This window comes from Oncorhynchus mykiss, chromosome 11 (assembly GCF_013265735.2).
Source record: "Oncorhynchus mykiss isolate Arlee chromosome 11, USDA_OmykA_1.1, whole genome shotgun sequence".
Taxonomy (NCBI): Eukaryota; Metazoa; Chordata; class Actinopteri; order Salmoniformes; family Salmonidae; genus Oncorhynchus; species Oncorhynchus mykiss.
Window position 1 is genome coordinate 80,128,576 of NC_048575.1, and position 20,000 is coordinate 80,148,575.

Here is a 20,000-nt window from a genome sequence, read left to right on the forward strand (position 1 = left end):
TAACGACCTGGGGGTTTATATATCGACTCAGCCGCTCGAGCGTGCTTTTATGGCACAGTCGATAGCGCGCTGGACTTCGGGCTAGAAGTTCCGAGGGTTCGAGACCGACCTGCTCCGTGCCTGTTTCTTTTTTTGTCTGTAATAAAGTAGTAATGTCCAGAAAATTCAGTCCACCATTCTCATAAGTGTTCATTACAACAGTTTTCCTAGTGTAATGGGTACGGTTTCTCCACAGAAAGTTGAAAAGCATCTGGTCTATCCCCTTGCTTATTTTACTGTCAAGATATAAAGATAGAGCACCATACGTTAGCCTAGAGATACCTTCAGCCTTGGTTATTAGGACTCTACCTTTTAAAGATAAGTCCCTCTGTAGCCATTAATTTAGTTTCTTCTGGGTTTTTTTTAATAAGAGGGTTAAAATGTAGTAAGCCTCTAGACTTCTGATCCTTGGTAACGGTTATGCCTAAATATGGAAGTTATTCTTTTACTGGAATACCATAATATGAAGGTGTCACACAATCTTTGACAGCTATGAGTTCACATTTATTAATGTTAAGATATAGACCAGACGCTTTGGAAAAGGATTGTATCACATTGATCGATTATGGGAATTTGGTTAGCGTCTTTCAGAGAAAGTGTAGTATCATCAGCCAGCTGGCTTATAATAATTTATTTAAATACCTTGTACAGGACTATTATTTAAAGAATTTGTAAGAAGTTGGGTGATTAATAAAAACAGGTACGGGGAGATAGGACAACCTTGCCTAATTCCTCTCTTTAACTCAAATCTAGGTGAGGTGCCATATTTCAATTTGATAGAGCTGTTTTCCATTTGCATAGAGTCTTAATAGCCTTACAGAAAAAATCCCCAAAGCCAAGTCTCTCAAGGGAGTGGAAGAGAAACTGATGCTCTACTGTGTCAAATGCTTTATAAAAATCAAAAAAATTATATGAAGCTATCCTCAGTTATTAGGTCTGAGTAGTCAAGTATGTCTAATACTAGTCTGACATTGTTAGAAAAAATGTCTGTTCCTCATGAAGCCAGACTGTGTTTCATCAATGACACTGCATCCAGGACTTCATTAATTATTTTTGCAAGTAGTAAGGCTGTTTTATAGTCATTATTAAGAAGACAAATTGGACGCCAGTTATCGATGAGCAGCACTTATTTTTTAGGCTTAGGTATCAGTGTTATTAAACCCCTGACTCATTGTAGGAGGGAGAACATTTGTTTTTAATACTCTCTAAAAAAGACTTCAAATTGGAAAGGAGCTACTTGTTCAGAAAATAATTTGTAAAATTCTGATGTAATTCCATCAAATCAAATTTATTTATATAGCCCTTCGTACATCAGCTGATATCTCAAAGTGCTGTACAGAAACCCAGCCTAAAAACCCCAAACAGCAAGCAATGCAGGTGTAGAAGCACGGTGGCTAGGGAAAAACTCCCTAGAAAGGCCAAAAACCTAGGAAGAAACCTAGAGAGGAACCAGGCTATGAGGGGTGACCAGTCCTCTTCTGGCTGTGCCGGGTGGAGATTATAACAGAACATGGCCAAGATGTTCAAATGTTCATAAATGACCAGCATGGTCAAATAGTAATAATCACAGGCAGAACAGTTGAAACTGGAGCAGCAGCACGGCCAGGTGGACTGGGGACAGCAAGGAGTCATCATGCCAGGTAGTCCTGAGGCATGGTCCTAGGGCTCAGGTCCTCTGAGAGAGAGAAAGAAAGAGAGAAAGAGAGAATTAGAGAGAGCATACTTACATTCACACAGGACACCGGATAAGATAGGAGAAGTACTCCAGACATAACAAACTGACCCTAGCCCCCCCGACACATAAACTAATGCAGCATAAATACTGGAGGCTGCTACCATTTCTGTCAAGCCGTCTCCACAGACAGTTTGATGCATATGTTGGATGAATCCAATGTACGCACCACACAGAACGCATTGCAACTGCAACGCAATGCTGAAAGATTCCATTGGAAATGAATGTATTTCTGGTGTACCAGGCAGCCTGGCAGGGAGGTGTGGGCAGTTGTGTGTTCCATAGATAATGCTGCCACACAAATAATAGGCTGCGAAGTTTGTTAAAAGGCATCAAATATTCCAAAGGTCATCGAAATATTTTAGGCTGCAAAGTTTGTTAAAAAGCAGAGAAATAGTTTTGCCTATGACATTTATTCAAATGCTACATAGTTAGCAACGCTAGCTAAGTCGTTAGCTATGTTTTTTTTTTTTTGTATTTATTTTTTAAGAGAAAATTTAAGTATACAATCAGACAATGCTAACATATGCTAGGGGGTACAACAAATTACAGATCATAGAAAGACCTTGAAAGATGCACACATATTGATTGTTTTAACAGCGTTCTTATTTGAAGAATGTGTACTGGTCTCAATGTATTGCTCGAATTCCTTATAGACTTAGCTATGTTGTTAGCAGAGCTTACAAGTTAGCCACGACATCAGCAGCGCTAGCTAGTTTCACCGTTAGTAACACTAGCTAACTTAGCAGCGCTCGCTAGTTAGCTACGTGGTAAGCAGCAGCACTAGCTACATCGTCAGCAACAGTAGCTTACTCTAGTTAGGTACATTATTAGCAGCACTAGCTAGTTAGCTATGTAGTTAGCAGCGCTAACAAGTTAGTTATGACATTAGCCACACTAGCTAGCTTCAGCATTAACAACGCTCGTTAACTTTTTTTTTCAGTTTCTTTGATTTTATTAGTTACAAAAAACTGGTTAGTGTTAGCTATTAGTTATTAGCAACGCTAGCTATGACGTTAGCAACACTATCTAGTTAACTACAGTGTTAGCAGCGCTAGCTAATTTGCTTCAGCGCTAGCTAGCTGCATCATTACTAACTGCTAACAACATTGGGGGGTGGGGAAGTTGTCATGCCTGCAGAAGAGTGGGGGGCGAGGGGTTTGAGGGTCATAGTCATGTTATGTGAAGTCCCACACATGTACATACACACTCGAACTTGGGGGAAAATTCAGTAGAGGTGAGAAGTACCAGATAAACGGAATCCCTAATCACAGTTGTCATGTCCACAGAAGAGTAGGAGGGTCAAGGTCAAGTCCTGTGAAATCCCACACATGTAGATACACACTCACCAAGAAGTCTGCGAAATGTCTAACAAGCCTTCAAAATGCTTAATGTCATACTATCCCTAATCACATGACATGAAATATTTTGAAGGCTTGGTCGATGTTTAACAAGACTTCTTCGTGAGTGCGTATGTACATGTGTGGGACTTCACAGAACATGACCAAATATTTGTTATGACTAACCCAAGACAGCCTGTCGTTTCCAATGGTATCAACATAATTATAGTGGGCAGAGCCTATTGTGGCGCGTTCTAGCATGTTCTTGTATATTTCCATTAGGGAACAACCTACTCTGTGTGCAATAACTCAATTCGCCCGTGCACTCCTAAACAGTGCTATTTTTTTTTTTTGTACACTTTGGCAAATGGTAAAGTCTACAAAACATAGTCCACTCTGTTGGTAACAGATTTTAGTTTTGGAAACAGAAAACTGTATTGAGATCAAATGTGTCATAGATGAGCAAAATTAGCAGAATGTCGGCCAAAATCTGTCTCTCTCCATTTTCTCCCACTGCCGGCCACTGGGCTTCCTCTAACCACCATATTTGGTAGTGAGTGGAAAACGCACCGGGCTTCCTCTAACCACCATATTTGGTAGTGAGTGGAAAACGCACTGGGCTTCCTCTAACCACCATATTTGGTAGTGAGTGGAAAACGCAAACCGGATGCTTCACATTTATACAATTAGTGAAATATCTGTCTCATTGTTCACTGTGACATGAACATGACCCTCAACCCCCACTAGCCCCCACTCTTCTGCAGACATGACAACTCTCCCCATCCTCCAATGTTAGCAGTTAGTAACGACATAGCTAGCAAATTAGCTAGTGCTGCTAATGCTGTAGCTAAATAGCTAGCACTGCTAACGATGTAGTCAACTAGCAAGTGCTGCTAATGACATAGCTAACTAGTGGTGTTCGCTAGGGTTGCTAACGATGTATACTGAACAACAATAGAAACACATCACGCAACAATTTCAAAGATTTTGCTGAGTTACAGTTCATATAAGGAAATTAGTGAATTGAAATAAATGAATTAGGCTATCTATGAAATCTACGGATTTCACATGACTGGGCAGGGGCTCCCCATAAAAGGGTTTTATTACAGACATAAATTATTCTCCATCATGGTTTTCGATTTCGGTTTTGATAATAATTGTTTTACATTAAAGGAAAATACACCCAAAACCACTCATTCCTATCATTTACATTGTACCATAACGCCAATATGTGAGAACAATATTTTTTGTGAACTAATGTTTAATTTTGTCATTATAATAAGGTTGGTAGCAACGTGAAAATCGTTGTGGAAATCTGTTGCAGCTCAAGTCGACTACAAAACCCACAATGCAATGCTCTCTCTCTATGGGCTGGCTGGCTAGCTAGCAAACGTAGCTACAGACAATAATACCAAAGTCAATATCAACATGTGAAGTAGCTAGTTGTGGGGCTTGCGAAGCGAAAGCCCCCACTTACATTTTTGACATACTCCTTCTTATTATAGTTATTATTCAACTCCTCCTACACCGTTTAAACTAGAAACGCATTTCAAACTTTAAAAAGTATAGACTGGTCTGGATTGAGTTGGTGGTATTTAACTTTTTAATATATTTTATACTTTTAAAGTTATATATTTTTGGGGGTCGATCTTCATTCACTTTGATGGCATTTCCTCAACATACTAAAGCTCCCCATTGTGACATCATCACGTCCAACATTCCATTCCCTACACATGCAATAATGCAACTTTTCACACAAATCAGCTACTTTGGCCACTTTGCAACAACTTAGATAAAAAAAGTTAGAGCATATGACATCTACATCTACTTTTCTGCTATTCAAATCTGTACGAGGAACTAAAATATCCCCTACGAATCTAACGATACAGCTGTTTTAGTAACTGTATTACCACATTTTCCCCAAACTTTTTCCAAATAACTTCCATTATGACCACTCTCCCAACAATTCAGACAAAACTTAAGAGGTTATGAAATCGTCCTCTACTTCTCTGCTTTTCAAAACTGAAAAAGTATTAGGAATAGCTTCTACGAATCCATAGACAGAGCTGTTGTAGAAAGAAGCTAGCAGATTCATTATTTACCAACAACAGCTGTAAATTCCAATAAAACTAAATCACGTTTTGAAGTTCACTTTCCTTGCTTTGTCTAACAACACTATCATGAATCTAGAAAATTAGTTGAGAGAGTGCAGTATTTATTTAGTATAAAAGAACGTTTTTTTCTTGTTAGCTTGCCAAGACTACTGTTGCCTAGAAAACACTTAACTCGGAGAGAACATCTTCATAGCTCGACAAATTCTCAAGCTAATGTGAATCTGTTTCAGATCAAACAGATCGCACTAAGATTCCAAATGCTTCCCCAGTTTGGAGGACCTGGAATTTTACAGTGAAGATTTCTAATGTTCACTAGTAGAGCTCTGCTACCCGACCCGGGCCCGAATGGGCCTGGCATTATACGTCGGGTTAGGGCCAGGCAGGGCCTGTTTTCTCATCAATAACTAAGGTACGGGTAGGGCTCGGATATCACGAAATTGATCACTAACAGAAAATAATAATGTTCCTAGAGGTTTGTCAGAGTTTAGAGTGATGAAACGTAGCTAACAGCTCTCTCGTATCTCTTCAATGAGCAGAGCAGCCCAAGCAAAGCTGTTGCTATGGAAACTCACACACTCAGAGCCGCCATGAGCAGAGTGCATGCAGAGTGAGCTGCCTGCACGCAGAAAGCGATCTATTGACAGACACAGAGGAGCAGCTAATAGATTTACAAAAGGAGGTTATTTCAGATTTTGAGCAGGGGCGTTAAATTTGGCACAAGCAATCTTTACTTGAAATGCACTATGCATTTAGTGGGTTAAATGCTGTAACAACACAGAATAAAACAATTATTAAAAGTCTCATGATGGTAGTGACTGCCCCATTACTGCACCGAAACCATGGAGAAATCTGTGGAATATAGGTGACACCAATTGATGTGGTCACCACGTGGGGATGAAAAAAAAGAAAGTGGAACATATTATGAATGAATATGGAGTGGGGGAAGGCACAAACCTTCTGGAAGATCTGTTGAAGGAGGAGATGGCAGATAAGGAGAAAAGTGGAATATGTTTTGAGGGAATATGGAATGGAGGATCGTACAAGAACTTTTGTGAGAGCTAAAGGAGGAAAGTGAACGAGAAGAGAGTGAGGGTGAATTCATTGTAATGGCAGGTGCAATTGTAACAGCGTAACTTTAGACCGTCACCCTCGCCCATACCCGGGCACGAACCAGGGACCCTCTGCACACATCAACAACAGTCAACCACAAAGCATCGTTACCCATCGCTCCACAAAAGCCACTGCCCTTGCAGAGCAAAGGGGAACCACTACTTCAAGGTCTCAGAGCAAGTGATGTCACCGATTGAAAGCTAGCCGTTTCACATCCGTTACATTAGGAAGTGTAAGTTATTGTGTGAGAGCTTTTGTTCCAAAAATACTATGGTGTTTTAGGTGTCAAGTTTATGGGCATTTTGCAGCAGTGTGTAGGAGGGAGAATCCGAGATGTGAGTAGTGTGAACAGTTGCAGTGGGTGTTAAGTGGTATTATTATGGCTTTTCAGACCGTTGATTACACAGGGTTAAATAGTGGAATGGGCCGTGGGTTTTTTAGAGGGCTAATAGTTGTCAGGAAATTTTCTATTACGGTATCCAGAATTTAATGTAGTTAGACCGTGAGTGGCCTCACACACCAGTACAGTAGGTGGCGGTGTATGCGCCTAAATTGGACGCGATCCGCCAAAACAAATCCTAAAGAAGAAGAAGAAATCAGTGTGATGACGCTTTTTGCAACGGTTTTTTTTTTTTAAACACGTGATCAAACGAAACTTCGGACGTCATTGATCACGTCGTAATGTTATTTTTGAAACGAGCATCAGTCAGTATATTATTTCGGCTCAGTAATGCGCTGAAAACTGCATCAGAGCTCCGGTATCAATAGTCCCATCACTACTGTGGAAAGCATTGGAATCAACATCGGTCAGCATCCCTGCGCAACGCTTTCAACACTTTGTCAATTCCATGTTCTGCCGAATTGAGGCTGTTCTGAGGGCAAAAGGGGGTGCAACTCAATATTAGGAAGATGTTCCTAATGTTTGGTACAGTCGGTGTAGGTGTCATTCAGTTTGTTTGTGCGTGCACGGGTGTGAATGCGTGTTTTGTGCTTTCTAATGTCGTGTGGGTGTTGTGTGTCCACGTGTTTATGTACATGGGGTGTGTAATTTGTGTAGGCTAAAAGTCTGTTGACAGTCCAAGAGGGGGTGTTTGTGTAAGATTACGGGGGTGTAGGTCTATTCCTGGACACATGAACCCGATCAGGCCCGAGACTGCTACTCATTTATCTGATCGTCATTAATCTGCATGTCCACCGCCTTGTATTCCGCCTCAAAATGAAGTGTTAGACCATTTTATTTTCAGGACGATCAGGGCTACAAGTAGAACACAACGCTATTTGACATAAACAGTTTCATTCGGGAGTTTTATTTTATCCATTTTTTTTTTTTACATAAACAGTTGCATTCATGAGTGTTATTGACAAAGCATGCATATATATAATAGCTGTAACAATGCACATCATCTATTGGCCTACTGCTAATGAATTACAAAACGGGGTATAACACCTGATACCATACACCTTTCAGTACTATTCCTGTTATTTGTACCATGGTTGTGTTTTATTTTGTATTTATCTTTGTGTTTTAATGGGATCTCATAAATAAAGGTGACATAAGTAAACCATTGACCCTTGTTCCACTGTAGGCTACTATAGGCTGTATACAGGTACAATCAGTTTAGATCGATTCATGGTGGAAATATTTACTGGTCAGATGGTACATGGCAGGTTTGTATGGGGACAGTGTGGAGACACAGCAGAGTGGACGTTGTACCTTCAGACCTTTGTGTCCCCAGCCTGCCCCCCCCCCCCAATTACATCACACAGATTCTGCACTTTCATCTCCAAGAATAGCAATCATTTGTAATATGTGTAATATGGGAGGTTGGATTTCCATATAACTAACTAAGAAAACATTTAATCTGACCAGTAGTGTGTACTGAGAGACCACTGTGTGACAGACAGACTCAAATGAGAAAGAGAGAGAGAGGTTAGCTAATGATTGACAACTGAAAAATTCTACAAAAGTATAAAGAAGCCCCGTGTCTCTCTGCTCTTGGGCTCAATCGCTAGATCCCCTCTTCCATCCATCCCTCCGTCCGCGAGTCTTACCTTCCATCATGCAGTTGTTGGCTGTCTGTAGCCTGTTGGTGCTGCTGTGTGTATCAGCCCGGTCTCAGAATCAGATCTGTACCATCTTCACAGAGGCCAAGAAAGATGGATTCAAGGCTATGTGAGTAACTCTGTGAGTAAATCTATGTGAGTAACTCTATGTGAGTAAATCTATGTGAATAAATCTACGTGAGTTAATCTACGTGAGTAAATCTATGTGAGTAAATCTATGTGAGTAAATCTACGTGAGTAAATCTGTGTGAGTAAATCTACGTGAGTAAATCTATGTGAGTAAATCTATGTGAGTAAATCTATGTGAGTAACTCTTTGTGAGTAACTCTTTGTGAGTAAATCTATGTGAGTAAATCTATGTGAGTAAATCTATGTGAGTAACTCTTTGTGAGTAAATCTATGTGAGTAAATCTATGTGAGTAAATCTATGTGAGTAAATCTACGTGAGTAAATCTACGTGAGTAAATCTACGTGAGTAAAGCTGTAAAAAGCTTTTATTTAATCACTGCCTTTGTTTTCAAACTCACCTGAGTGCCTGGACCTCAGATTCTTTAACCACTTAATACTGTTTTTTACATGGATTTGATTTGTCCTATTTTGTTCATCTGGAATTTCTCTGCTGATTTAAAATGGGGTTTAACAGCAGCGTAGTGTAAATATTTTGGTGAAGTGTCGGAATCTCACTGTCTGTCTGTGTGTGTGTGTGTGTGTGTGTGCGCGTGCTGTGTGTGTGTGTGTGTGTATGTGTGTGTGTGCATGCTGTGTGCGTGTGGTGTGGGTGTGTGTGCATGCTGTGTGTGTGTGTGTGTGTGTGTATGTGTGTGTGTGCATGCTGTGTGCGTGTGGTGTGTGTGTGTGCATACTGTGTGTGTGTGGTGTGTGCGTGTGTGCGTGTGTGTGTGTGTGTGTGTGTGTGTGTGTTTGCCTATCTATCTGGGACATTTGGTTTCACCTTTGACATTTTTAAACTTGTTGGCTGGAGTTTGACTGTTATCTATTGCCGGGTAAGGAGAGTTGTGACAGGTGTTGTGTGTGTGTGTGTGTGTGTGTGTGTGTGTGTGTGTGTGTGTGTGTGTGTGTGTGTGTGTGTGTGTGTAGGGCACTAGTAGGGCTGGCTCAGAACCTTCCAGATAGTTTGTTGGATGACGTGGTGCCCCTGGTTGCGGAAGCCTTCACCATGGGCATCCAATGCTGCTCAGACGAACCCCTAGAAGACTGCAACAGGGACGTGGTGAGAGACCCCAACCACACCTCCTCATCCCTATCTGACACAAGCCAATCACATTGATGTGCCCAGCCCAGCCAGAGGTAGGGGCCAGATGTAAGGGTAGGTAGGGGACAGGATAGAGGGTCGGGAGGGGAGGGGCCAGAGGTGGTAGGTAGGGAGGAGAGGGGCCAGCCTGGCCAGTGGTAGGGAGGGGAGGGGCCAGCACGGCCAGTGGTAAGGAGAGGAGGGCCACCCCGGCCAGTTGTAGGGAGGGGAGGGGCCAGCACGGCCAGTGGTAAGGAGGGGAGGGGCCACCCCAGCCAGTTGTAGGGAGTGGAGGGGCCAGCACGGCCAGTGGTAGGGAGGGGAGGGGCCAGCACGGCCAGTGGTAGGGAGGGGAGGGGCCAGCCTTGCCGGTGGGGAGGTCCAGCGGTAGGAGGTTGGGAGGGGAGGGGCCAGCCCGGCCAGCAGTAGGTGCTAAAGGTAGGGAGGGGAGGGGCCAGATTAGGGGGGAGGTAGGGAGGGACTTGCCCAGCCCGAGGGAGGGGCCAGAGGTATGGAGGTGAGGAGGCAGCCCGGCCATTGGTAGGCAGGGGAGGGACCAGAGGTAGGGGTTTGTATGTAATTGGGCATTAGTTGGCTGATGTTTTTAGTCAGACGTTTAACATTTTTGTTTTAACCCTTACTTGGCACACCTGATTGAATTAGTCAAAGGGCTCGATGATTAGTTCAAATCAAATCAAGCTTTATTTATACAGCGCATTTCAGACATGGAACGCAACGCAATGTGTTTCACAGGGGGAAAAAAAACTATTAAAAAACAACGAAAATAAAAGCAGAAAAATGTACTACACAACAAATATAAGATTTTAAAAAAACTAAAGAATGACAAAAACTGAACGACTAAAAAGCACCGTAAGGAAAAGCAGAGCTAAAAAGGTGTCTTTTAAGATCTTTGGTCCCCCTCAGGTTCTCTGACAGGATATTCCAGAGGCTGGCGGCATAGTAACTAAAGGCTGGGGGCATAGTAACTAAAGGCTGGGGGCATAGTAACTAAAGGCTGGGGGCATAGTAACTAAAGGCTGGGGGCATAGTAACTAAAGGCTGGGGGCATAGTAACTAAAGGCTGGGGGCATAGTAACTAAAGGCTGGGGGCATAGTAACTAAAGGCTGGGGGCATAGTAACTAAAGGCTGGGGGCATAGTAACTAAAGGCTGGGGGCATAGTAACTAAAGGCTGGGGGCATAGTAACTAAAGGATGGGGGCATAGTAACTGAAGGCTGGGGGCATAGTAACTAAAGGATGGGGGCATAGTAACTGAAGGCTGGGGGCATAGTAACTAAAGGCTGGGGGCATAGTAACTGAAGGCTGGGGGCATAGTAACTAAAGGCTGGGGGCATAGTAACTAAAGGATGGGGGCATAGTAACTGAAGGCTGGGGGCATAGTAACTAAAGGCTGGGGGCATAGTAACTGAAGGCTGGGGGCATAGTAACTAAAGGCTGGGGGCATAGTAACTGAAGGCTGGGGGCATAGTAACTAAAGGCTGGGGGCATAGTAACTGAAGGCTGGGGGCATAGTAACTGAAGGCTGGGGGCATAGTAACTAAAGGCTGGGGGCATAGTAACTAAAGGCTGGGGGCATAGTAACTAAAGGCTGGGGGCATAGTAACTAAAGGCTGGGGGCATAATAACTAAAGGCTGGGGGCATAGTAACTAAAGGCTGGGGGCATAGTAACTGAAGGCTGGGGGCATAGTAACTAAAGGCTGGGGGCATAGTAACTAGAGGCTGGGGGCATAGTAACTAAAGGCTGTCTCTCCATGTCTCCTGGTCCTGGGCTTTGGGAGAGTTAAAAGGCCAGAGGACCCGAGGGACCTACTGGGTACAGAACTCAAAAGCATGTCTGACATGTATTGTGGTGCTAATGTGTGCTCTCCTTCTGGTCTTGGACAGTACCCGTGCTGCAGCCTTCTGTATGTTTTGCGGTTGACCAATGGCTTTCTTGGGTAGACCAGACAGGAACGCATTACAGTAGTCAAACCTGAATGTCATAAAAGCATGGATGAGCCTCTCTGTAACGGCTGCACCTTGGCAATGTACCTCAGGTGGTAAAAAATATATTTTTGGTCACATTCTTAACGTATGATTCTAAATTGAGTTTAGAATCTAAAATAATACCTAGGTTTTTTTACCTGATGATTTGTCTTTGTGAATTAAAATGTGCTTCCAGATTCTCTCACTGGGCTTTGGTTCCAACAATTAGTACCTCGGTCTTGTCTTCTAAAATGTTATTTTTTTAAAGGCTTAAGTTGTGATATCACTTCCCTGAACATGTCTGTGTCATCAGGTCTGGCTTGACTGATACCCAGGCTAATGTTGGTTATCTTATCTCTGAAATATGCAGCAAATATGCAGAAAGTTCACATAGGTTTAATTAAGAGGGGGTTAGGATTTATCAATGGTTGGAGAAGAGCACACTCTAATTATTCTGATTTAATAGTGATCAAGTTAGAAAAAGCCAGTTTCTTAATAATGTGTTCAGTGTTACCCTTGTTGCTATGGGCAACAAGGTGGTAAAACATCCTCAGTGATGATCAGAGAAAGCAACATCAACAATAGAGGATATGTCAATAGAAAGACCCTTGGTAATAACCAGGTCCAGAGTATGGCTGTGGTTATGGCTGGGCCCAGTAGAAAGCCCCTTGGTAATAACCAGGTCCAGAGTATGGCTGTGGTTATGGGTGGGCCCAGTAGAAAGCCCCTTGGTAATAACCAGGTCCAGAGTATGGCTGTGGTTATGCCTGGGCCCAGTAGAAAGCCCCTTGGTAATAACCAGGTCCAGTAGAAAGCCCCTTGGTAATAACCAGGTCCAGAGTATGGCTGTGGTTATGGTTTGGCCCAGTAGAAAGCCCCTTGGTAATAACCAGGTCCAGAGTATGGCTGTGGTTATGGGTGGGCCCAGTAGAAAGCCCCTTGGTAATAACCAGGTCCAGTAGAAAGCCCCTTGGTAATAACCAGGTCCAGAGTATGGCTGTGGTTATGGGTGGGCCCAGTAGAAAGCCTCTTGGTAATAACCAGGTCCAGAGTATGGCTGTGGTTATGGGTTGGCCCAGTAGAAAGCCCCTTGGTAATAACCAGGTCCAGAGTATGGCTGTGGTTATGGGTTGGCCCAGTGGAAAGCCCCTTGGTAATAACCAGGTCTAGTAGAAAGCCCCTTGGTAATAACCAGGTCCAGAGTATGGCTGTGGTTATGGGTTGGCCCAGTAGAAAGCCCCTTGGTAATAACCAGGTCCAGAGTATGGCTGTGGTTATGGGTGGGCCCAGTAGAAAGCCCCTTGGTAATAACCAGGTCCAGAGTATGGCTGTGGTTATGGGTTGGCCCAGTAGAAAGCCCCTTGGTAATAACCAGGTCCAGAGTATGACTGTAGTTATGGCTGGGCCCAGTAGAAAGCCCCTTGGTAATAACCAGGTCCAGAGTATGGCTGTGGTTATGGGTTGGCCCAGTGGAAAGCCCCTTGGTAATAACCAGGTCCAGAGTATGGCTGTGGTTATGGGTGGGCCCAGTAGAAAGCCTCTTGGTAATAACCAGGTCCAGAGTATGGCTGTGGTTATGGGTGGGCCCAGTAGAAAGCCCCTTGGTAATAACCAGGTCCAGAGTATGGCTGTGGTTATGGGTGGGCCCAGTAGAAAGCCCCTTGGTAATAACCAGGTCCAGAGTATGGCTGTGGTTATGCCTGGGCCCAGTAGAAAGCCCCTTGGTAATAACCAGGTCCAGTAGAAAGCCCCTTGGTAATAACCAGGTCCAGAGTATGGCTGTGGTTATGGTTTGGCCCAGTAGAAAGCCCCTTGGTAATAACCAGGTCCAGAGTATGGCTGTGGTTATGGGTGGGCCCAGTAGAAAGCCCCTTGGTAATAACCAGGTCCAGTAGAAAGCCCCTTGGTAATAACCAGGTCCAGAGTATGGCTGTGGTTATGGTTTGGCCCAGTAGAAAGCCCCTTGGTAATAACCAGGTCCAGAGTATGGCTGTGGTTATGGGTGGGCCCAGTAGAAAGCCCCTTGGTAATAACCAGGTCCAGTAGAAAGCCCCTTGGTAATAACCAGGTCCAGAGTATGGCTGTGGTTATGGGTGGGCCCAGTAGAAAGCCTCTTGGTAATAACCAGGTCCAGAGTATGGCTGTGGTTATGGGTTGGCCCAGTAGAAAGCCCCTTGGTAATAACCAGGTCCAGAGTATGGCTGTGGTTATGGGTTGGCCCAGTGGAAAGCCCCTTGGTAATAACCAGGTCTAGTAGAAAGCCCCTTGGTAATAACCAGGTCCAGAGTATGGCTGTGGTTATGGGTTGGCCCAGTAGAAAGCCCCTTGGTAATAACCAGGTCCAGAGTATGGCTGTGGTTATGGGTGGGCCCAGTAGAAAGCCCCTTGGTAATAACCAGGTCCAGAGTATGGCTGTGGTTATGGGTTGGCCCAGTAGAAAGCCCCTTGGTAATAACCAGGTCCAGAGTATGACTGTAGTTATGGCTGGGCCCAGTAGAAAGCCCCTTGGTAATAACCAGGTCCAGAGTATGGCTGTGGTTATGGGTTGGCCCAGTGGAAAGCCCCTTGGTAATAACCAGGTCCAGAGTATGGCTGTGGTTATGGGTGGGCCCAGTAGAAAGCCTCTTGGTAATAACCAGGTCCAGAGTATGGCTGTGGTTATGGGTTGGCCCAGTAGAAAGCCCCTTGGTAATAACCAGGTCCAGAGTATGGCTGTGGTTATGGGTTGGCCCAGTAGAAAGCCCCTTGGTAATAACCAGGTCCAGAGTATGGCTGTGGTTATGGCTGGGCCCAGTAGAAAGCCCCTTGGTAATAACCAGGTCCAGAGTATGGCTGTAGTTATGGGTGGGCCCAGTAGAAAGCCCCTTGGTAATAACCAGGTCCAGAGTATGGCTGTAGTTATGGGTGGGCCCAGTAGAAAGCCCCTTGGTAATTACCAGGTCCAGAGTATGACTGTGGTTTTGGATGGGCCCAGTAGAAAGCCCCTTGGTAATAACCAGGTCCAGAGTATGGCTGTGGTTATGGGTGGGCCCAGTAGAAAGCCCCTTGGTAATAACCAGGTCCAGTAGAAAGCCCCTTGGTAATAACCAGGTCCAGAGTATGGCTGTGGTTATGGGTGGGCCCAGTAGAAAGCCTCTTGGTAATAACCAGGTCCAGAGTATGGCTGTGGTTATGGGTTGGCCCAGTAGAAAGCCCCTTGGTAATAACCAGGTCCAGAGTATGGCTGTGGTTATGGGTGGGCCCAGTAGAAAGCCCCTTGGTTACAACCCGGTCCAGAGTATGGCTGTGGTTATGGGTGGGCCCAGCAGAAAGCCCCTTGGTTACAACCAGGTCCAGAGTATGGCTGTGGATATAGGTGGGCCCAGTAACATGTTGGATAAAGTCCATAGAGCTCAAAATATTCAGAATTCAATGGCCTTGGAATCAGTTCAAGAGCTGTTTGAAAAGGCTGCCTGAAATGTCATCCTGTTTTGGTGGGAGGGAGTTTTGGCCTTCCATGGTTGACATCACCAGGCGGTAAATTAGTTATTAGATCAATTAAGAAAGACAGTTCCAAACCTCTCAGCCAATAACAGCTGGTTTTCAGTTCTCCCCTCCCCCACTCAGACCACACCCAGACAGTCCTACCAAAATTCTTGCTTGAGAAATTGTTCTTTGCTAAGAAGCTATTTTTGTTTCTTTTTAACCATTTTAATTGAAAACCATCACAGTAAGATACTTAATTGTTATCCAGAAATGATCTGATATTCAGATAAAAACATCAGGACCTTTTAAGAAATGAATCCCTCTAGAGTCCTCTTATCTATCGCTATGGTTTCATTTGAATGTCCTGTACAGATACAACAGTACCCTCTTCTGGCTAAAAAGGTGTACTACTACTATGTGTGTGCAGGCCGACCTGTTCCAGAGTGCTGTGTGTTCTTCTGAGACCTTAGTTGAGAAGAGCAATTTGAAGCACTGCTGTGAGAATACTGCCATTGAGAGAACCCACTGCTTCGTGGACCACAAGGCCAAGGTAAGATAGGCCACCCCTCCGAGTCAGGTTCCTCTCTTGGTTTCTTTGTGCATATTTGGCTTTTTTGAAGTTTTATGTGTGCTTGTTTTATTATTATTGTTTGAATTAATAAACTAAACTTCTAGTGAGTTTTCTACATTTACATTTTAGTCATTGAGCAGATGCTAGGTGAGGTGATTCATCTTAAGATACACTACATGATCAAAAGTATGTGGACACATGCTAGGAGGAGGTCAGACAGACAGACAGACACAGGTACACTACATGACCAAAAATATGTGGACACCTGCTGGTCTAACATCTCATTCAAAAATCATTAATATGGAGTTGGTCCCCCCTTTTGCTGCTATAACAGCCTCCACTCTTCTGGGAAGGCTTTCCACTAGATGTTGGAACATTGCTGTAGGGACTTCCATTCAGCCACAAGAGCATTAGTGAGGTCGGGCACTGATGGTGGGCTGATTAGGCCTGGCTCGCAGTCGGCGTTCCAATTCATCCCAAAGGTGTTCGATGGGGTTGAGGTCAGGGCTCTTTGCAGGCCTTTCAAGTTCTTCCACACCAATCTCGACAAACCATTTCTGTATGGACCTCGCTTTGTGCACGGGGGCATTGCCATGCTGAAACAGGAAAGGGCCTTCCACAAACTGTTGCCGCAAAGTTGGAAGCACAGAATCATCTAGAATGTCACCCTATGTGGTAGAGTTAAGATTTCCCTTCATTGGAACTAAGGGGCCTACCCCGAACCATGAAAAATAGCCCCAGACCATTATTCCTCCTCCACCAAACTTTACAGTTAGCACTATGCATTGGGGCAGGTAGCGTTCTCCTATCATCCGCCAAACCCAGATTCGTCCGTCGGCCTGCAGGATGGTGAAGGATGATTCATCACTCCAGAGAATAAATTTCCACTGCTCCAGAGTCCAATGGCTGCGAGCTTTACACCACTCCAGCTGACGCTTGGCATTGCCCATGGTGATCTTAGGCTTGTGTGCGGCTGCTCGGCCACGGAAACCCATTTCCTGAAGCTCTCAACGAACATTTCTCATGCAGAAGTTGCTTTCAGAGGCAGTTTGGAACTCGGTAGTGAGTGTTGTAGATTACTTTTACGTGCTTCAGCACTCTGTGGTCCCGTTCTGTTGCCTACCACTTTACGGCTGAGCCGTTGTTGCTCCTAGACGTCTCCACTTCACAATAACAGCACTTACAGTTGACAGGGGCAGCTCTAGCAGAAATTTAAAGAACTGACTTGTTGGAAAGGTGGCATGCTATGACATTGCCACGTTGAAAGTCACTGAGCTCTTCAGTAAGGCCATTCTACTGCCAATGTTTGTCTATGGAGATTGCATGGCTGTGTGCTCGATTTTATACTCCTGTCAGCAACGGGTGTGGCTGAAATAGCTGAATCCACTCATTTTATATATATATATATATATATATAGTGTAGCTAGGTGAGACAGCAACACACTTTTCCCAGCTACTGTGCCTCTTTGAGGTCTAGGCCGGGATACTGTAAAAGCAGTGTCAACTGCTGAAGTAAAAAGAGCTTTATGGATGCATTTGAGTAATGTGTTGGTCGATTGATTAATTGTAGATTCCCCGGGACCTGTCCCTCACATCTGAGTCTCCAGCTGCAGACCAGTGTGAAGACTTTAAGAAGGACCGCAAGGCTTTCGTGGAGAGGTAAGTGGGATCCACTCAACTCCTGTGGTTGTGACCGACGCTGAGTTTGAACCTTGGATAGGTCTCCTCCAGGCAGCTAAAATACAGTGTTAGGGACGCTGAGCTAAAGCCAAGACAAGGTGTTGTGTTGCAGCTTCATCTTCAGGTTCTCCAAGCGTAACACCATGCTACCTCCTCATGTGATCCTGGCTGTCACTAAGAGTTACGGAGAGGTTCTGGCTACCTGCTGTGGGAAGAGTGAAGCCGAGGCCCAGACCTGCTTCAACACCAAGGTCAGGAAGTGTCCCAAATGGCACCCTATTCCCTATATAGTGCACTACTTTTGACCAGGGACCTATCAGGGAATAGTTTGCCATTTTGGATGCTGATTCGTGTCCGTTTAGCAGACACTCTTATCCAGAGCAATTAGGACATCGACAGATTTATCACTTGGTCGGCACTGGGATTCGAAACCAGCAACCTTTTGGTTACTAGCCCAATGCACTTAACTGCTAGGCTACCTGTCACTCCCATTCTCAATTTAATTCAACCACCTTTATTGGCATGGAAAGTAAAGCACCTACTTTAGCCAAAGAGAACACTCTCTCTCTTTTTCAGAAACCTACGTTCGAACACTTCGTCAGGAACCGTGTCAATGAACTGAAGGCCCTGTGCATTGTCCACAACAAATACGGAGACCGCATTTTCAAGGCCAAGTAAGACATGACAATCTAACAATCTATGGTCCTAATTGGCTAAGAGCTAGGAGAGCCTTCCCCTGGGCCAGTCTTATTGGTTGACGCGTGTGTCTGTCTGTTCTAACAGGAAGATGATCCAGTACAGTCAGAAGATGCCTCAGGCCTCGTTCCAGGAGATGAGAGGCATTGTAGACAAGATCGTAGCCACTACTGCCCCCTGCTGCAGCGGAGACATGATCACATGCATGAAGCAGAGAGTGAGTTATCTCTCCATTCCTCTTTCATTTCCTCCTCTCTCTTCCCACACTCACGCTTTCATTTCCTCCTCTCTCTTCCCACACTCACGCTTTCATTTCCTCCTCTCTCTTCCCACACTCACGCTTTCATTTCCTCCTCTCTCTTCCCACACTCACGCTTTCATTTCCTCCTCTCTCTTCCCACACTCACGCTTTCATTTCCTCCTCTCTCTTCCCACACTCACGCTTTCATTTCCTCCTCTCTCTTCCCACACTCACGCTTTCATTTCCTCCTCTCTCTTCCCACACTCACGCTTTCATTTCCTCCTCTCTCTTCCCACACTCACACTTTCATTTCCTCCTCTCTCTTCCCACACTCACGCTTTCATTTCCTCCTCTCTCTTCCCACACTCACGCTTTCATTTCCTCCTCTCTCTTCCCACACTCACGCTTTCATTTCCTCCTCTCTCTTCCCACACTCACGCTTTCATTTCCTCCTCTCTCTTCCCACACTCACGCTTTCATTTCCTCCTCTCTCTTCCCACACTCACGCTTTCATTTCCTCCTCTCTCTTCCCACACTCACGCTTTCATTTCCTCCTCTCTCTTCCCACACTCACGCTTTCATTTCCTCCTCTCTCTTCCCACACTCACGCTTTCATTTCCTCCTCTCTCTTCCCACACTCACACTTTCATTTCCTCCTCTCTCTTCCCACACTCACGCTTTCATTTCCTCCTCTCTCTTCCCACACTCACGCTTTCATTTCCTCCTCTCTCTTCCCACACTCACGCTTTCATTTCCTCCTCTCTCTTCCCACACTCACGCTTTCATTTCCTCCTCTCTCTTCCCACACTCACGCTTTCATTTCTTCCTCTCTCTTCCCACACTCACGCTTTCATTTCCTCCTCTCTTCCCACACTCACGCTTTCATTTCCTCCTCTCTCTTCCCACACTCACGCTTTCATTTCCTCCTCTCTCTTCCCACACTCACGCTTTCATTTCCTCCTCTCTCTTCCCACACTCACGCTTTCATTTCCTCCTCTCTCTTCCCACACTCACGCTTTCATTTCCTCCTCTCTCTTCCCACACTCACGCTTTCATTTCCTCCTCTCTCTTCCCACACTCACGCTTTCATTTCCTCCTCTCTCTTCCCACACTCACGCTTTCATTTCCTCCTCTCTCTTCCCACACTCACGCTTTCATTTCCTCCTCTCTCTTCCCACACTCACGCTTTCATTTCCTCCTCTCTCTTCCCACACTCACGCTTTCATTTCCTCCTCTCTCTTCCCACACTCACGCTTTCATTTCCTCCTCTCTCTTCCCACACTCACGCTTTCATTTCCTCCTCTCTCTTCCCACACTCACGCTTTCATTTCCTCCTCTCTCTTCCCACACTCACGCTTTCATTTCCTCCTCTCTCTTCCCACACTCACGCTTTCATTTCCTCCTCTCTCTTCCCACACTCACGCTTTCATTTCCTCCTCTCTCTTCCCACACTCACGCTTTCATTTCCTCCTCTCTCTTCCCACACTCACGCTTTCATTTCCTCCTCTCTCTTCCCACACTCACGCTTTCATTTCCTCCTCTCTCTTCCCACACTCACGCTTTCATTTCCTCCTCTCTCTTCCCACACTCACGCTTTCATTTCCTCCTCTCTCTTCCCACACTCACGCTTTCATTTCCTCCTCTCTCTTCCCACACTCACGCTTTCATTTCCTCCTCTCTCTTCCCACACTCACGCTTTCATTTCCTCC

At 44.9% G+C, this 20,000-nt stretch overlaps 1 protein-coding gene across 2 annotated transcripts in view; it reads left to right on the top strand.

Moving 5' to 3' along the window:
- The first annotated feature begins 7,847 nt into the window (after nucleotides 1–7,847).
- The window catches only part of gc (GC vitamin D binding protein), a 22,572-nt gene continuing 10,419 nt past the window's right edge, over nucleotides 7,848–20,000 (top strand). The window contains exons 1-7 of one of the 2 annotated variants that reach the window (XM_036936486.1): nucleotides 7,848–8,520; nucleotides 9,498–9,630; nucleotides 15,531–15,653; nucleotides 17,245–17,333; nucleotides 17,467–17,605; nucleotides 17,931–18,028; nucleotides 18,138–18,267. In XM_036936486.1, the coding sequence (XP_036792381.1) occupies nucleotides 9,577–9,630; nucleotides 15,531–15,653; nucleotides 17,245–17,333; nucleotides 17,467–17,605; nucleotides 17,931–18,028; nucleotides 18,138–18,267 (633 nt within the window). In that variant the 5' untranslated portion in view covers nucleotides 7,848–8,520; nucleotides 9,498–9,576. The remainder of the gene's footprint in view (nucleotides 8,521–9,497; nucleotides 9,631–15,530; nucleotides 15,654–17,244; nucleotides 17,334–17,466; nucleotides 17,606–17,930; nucleotides 18,029–18,137; nucleotides 18,268–20,000) is intronic. The other variant, XM_036936485.1, reaches the window with a different exon arrangement.